Source organism: Tarenaya hassleriana, unplaced genomic scaffold, assembly GCF_000463585.1.
Source record: "Tarenaya hassleriana unplaced genomic scaffold, ASM46358v1 Cleome1334, whole genome shotgun sequence".
NCBI classification, from domain to species: Eukaryota; Viridiplantae; Streptophyta; class Magnoliopsida; order Brassicales; family Cleomaceae; genus Tarenaya; species Tarenaya hassleriana.
Window position 1 is genome coordinate 1 of NW_010963873.1, and position 3129 is coordinate 3129.

Consider the following 3129-nt stretch of genomic DNA (forward strand, 5'->3'; position numbering starts at 1 on the left):
AAGCATCTTCTCTTCTTATCAGAACCATAATACCATATGCCTCTTGCATTTCCTAATCTATGCTTCTTGACTGGTACTAAGCAACATGGAATATAGAAAAAGGGAACATAGTATTACCTCCTTAAAAACAACGTGCTCTTTCAGAAAATTCCGGTGATGTTGCGACTGAGAAACATCAGGATCATCTGTAAGAAGAAAAAAGCAAAACACAGAAACCACAGTATCAAATATTAATTATTAAGTATTGGCCTACACAAGAATGAAAAACATCGGCAATAACTTTCACATTATACAAGCACACCCTAGATAATGAGAACACAAACGTTAAGCACAAACTATACACTTAATGAAAAAAAAAATCAAATACCAACAAGGTTTCAGAGAGACCTGAAAGGAACAGTCCATCTGATCGTTTGGGCAACAGACATTCTCGACAGAGACAGATGAGTTTCATGGCACTAAATGAATAATAAGTAGATTCCCTGCTGCGATATTTTCACAGTAACTAAAAGAGTTTCTAGAGAAATACGACTAAATAACCGATAATTATGTTCCGAATCTCATTCCCCTCACTGGTTTTCAAAAAAGATCTTTAAAGTTTGACCAGTGACAAGATACTTACACTCAAGACACCCAATAATTTCCATTATTAGTTCATCCCCAAAGATTTTCTCAAAGATCTGAGAACTATTGAGCAAAACTGCATATAAAAAACAAAAAATGTTGATATTACATAACCGTTCTGAAATATTTAAGGATGAAGAAATTTAAATAGAGAAATGTGAATACTAACTGATTCCTCTGACTATATTGAATATCATGTGAAGGCCATCAACATTTTCCAAGTCCTCACATATTTTGAATACATTCATCAGTCTCCGGAAGAAACCATCCTGCATCAAAGCAAGAACGTAGATTGAGGAGGTTTATAGGATCTACTCCTCGGGACAATATACATAAGAATAAATAACTGATGGATGAACAATTACTATTCCAGCCAAAAATGCATTTGAACACTTTTCCGTTATCTCTGGCCCATAAATTAACTGAATCCATTCCATAGCCAAAATGCATTGTGCACATGCACAAACTTTGAATCAGAGGAAAACAAAAGGAAATTACTGAGTAAAAAAATGGAGCTGTAACAAGATTTTCCCTCAAGAGAGCAAACATGGGTGTCAGACTAGAACAAAATTGTGAAGGACAAGAACACCTGTTTTTTATACAAACAAAATTAGCAGACCGTTGAAAAATATCACACACTTACATCCTTCAAAATTAGCTCAGTTAGCCGCATTTGATCTGCAATGCCACTCTCAGTCACAATCTGCAGAGGACATTGTAATAAATTATTTTAAAAACAGAAAACCAAGAAAGAAATAAAAAAAAGAAAAGAAATAAAGTTGACAAGAAAACTTCCATCTACTGATGTGCTAAAACAGATGCACACCAAAAAGATAAATATTTGGAGATAAAAGAGCCTGTAGATCTCTGATGTACAAGTGAACATATGAAGATTTGACAAACAAGAAATCATTCAGATGGTGGAGAAGGGAGAGGAGGAAGTTGAAAATGCAACGGAAAACAGCCAAGACAAGAGGAAAGAATTTATATGTAATGTTGCAATCCCCTACATAAAATATTACTACTGAGATTGCTACATTGCAATTTTAACCACAAATGAGACGAGACAAATGACAACAATGGGGAAATCATCAAAATAAATCACAACATTATGAAAGCGTAAGGCAATAGAATCTTGAAACCTTGAGTATTAGAGGAAGAGTAGGAAGCTCCACTGCAGGAAGCTCTCTCAACTCACTGTTCAGGCTGTGAAATGTTTCGCCTGCTTGATCACAGATGGTAATGTTGTCAAATACGAAATTCGTTACAGATTAAAAAGTATACAAGTAAAAGAGCCAAGCATCTAACAATGACAAAAAAGTTTCAATAACTATGTAAGTGCTGCAACAGTTTTCATTCATATATTCTGAACTCTGAAGCACAAATGGCCATAGAAACGATTTTTTAGCAAAACATTCTTATTGCTATAGCAGCAAATTAAAATGCCAAATTCCAATTCAATCACACATGAAACGGGAGCAGAATAGAACAAGAATTTACCAGATTAAAGAAGATTATCAGAAAGAAAGGCAAATAGATTATTCAATAATTATAATTTTCCAGGGAGAAAAACTTACTGTTAAGAGAGTTGAAATGCATATTTCGTTGTATAGTACAGATTTGGTCCCTGGATATGACAGAAAAGCTGGTTTAGCAGTCAGGAAGTGAACAGCAGAAATTGAGAATGGAAAAAAGAAGACATCATGAAAATTCCCATCATTCACCAAATATAAGAGCATCCGGCCGTCTCTTGAAAGCTCAATGCCATATCTGTTGAGCGCTCTGGGTCTCTCCATGAGATAATTGTGTCTGTGCATTGAAACAGATAAACACTTATCTAGAGAAAAAGAAACAGCAGACTATTGAAGATACCACAGCTAAATTCCAACCATAATGCACAAAGCGTACCTTCTTGCTTCCTGTAGATGTCCTCAGGGCTGATGTGGTGCACAATTAGTGTTTCATTGTCTTCTTCATCAATCACATATAAACCCAATTCTTCTGTTCGCTGCATTGTATAGCATTTCCACTTAATAATTAAGCCATCAGAGACTTGAGAAGTTTAATTCAGAGTGAGTGCTGAAAGTTCAGGGATCAGGAGAAAATCACGAAACCAGGTGAAAATTACTACAAACCTCCATATAGTCGATAGTGACGTGTCCAGTTCCTCGGTCATCCCATTTACCATCTTCGTTTAGACGATAGACCTTCACTCTCTGAACAATCAAAACAAATAAGAGATGGCTATTTTTCCGACAAGATGTACTTCTAGCCTAACAAGTCAGTTTTAGTTGTACAACGGAGAAACGAGATAACCACTTCACCTACTGATCCTCCCAAGTTTGGACCTTGAACATCTTGCTCATGATAGGTGATATACCCAGTCATAGGTTTTAAAAAATAAGATGTAAAAAAGTTATCGGTCAAATATTTGGCAGCCATTACTTGCAGAGAGAACCATGGATTATTGGGTCTAATATACTTGTCAACGGGGGGGGGGGGGCA

At 35.9% G+C, this 3129-nt stretch overlaps 1 protein-coding gene across 1 annotated transcript; it reads right to left on the bottom strand.

The window, feature by feature from the left end:
- Window positions 1–42: 42 nt before the first annotated feature.
- Window positions 43–3115, bottom strand: LOC104807976 (serine/threonine-protein phosphatase 4 regulatory subunit 3A-like). Its single transcript, XM_010533445.2, has 9 exons — window positions 2760–3115; window positions 2533–2632; window positions 2349–2433; window positions 2202–2251; window positions 1767–1846; window positions 1268–1327; window positions 794–893; window positions 623–700; window positions 43–185 (listed from the first exon to the last, which is right to left on the bottom strand). The coding sequence occupies exons 1-9, from the start codon at window positions 2763–2765 to the stop codon at window positions 58–60; spliced, it is 687 nt and encodes a 228-aa protein (XP_010531747.1). The 5' UTR covers window positions 2766–3115; the 3' UTR covers window positions 43–57.
- Window positions 3116–3129: the final 14 nt, after the last annotated feature.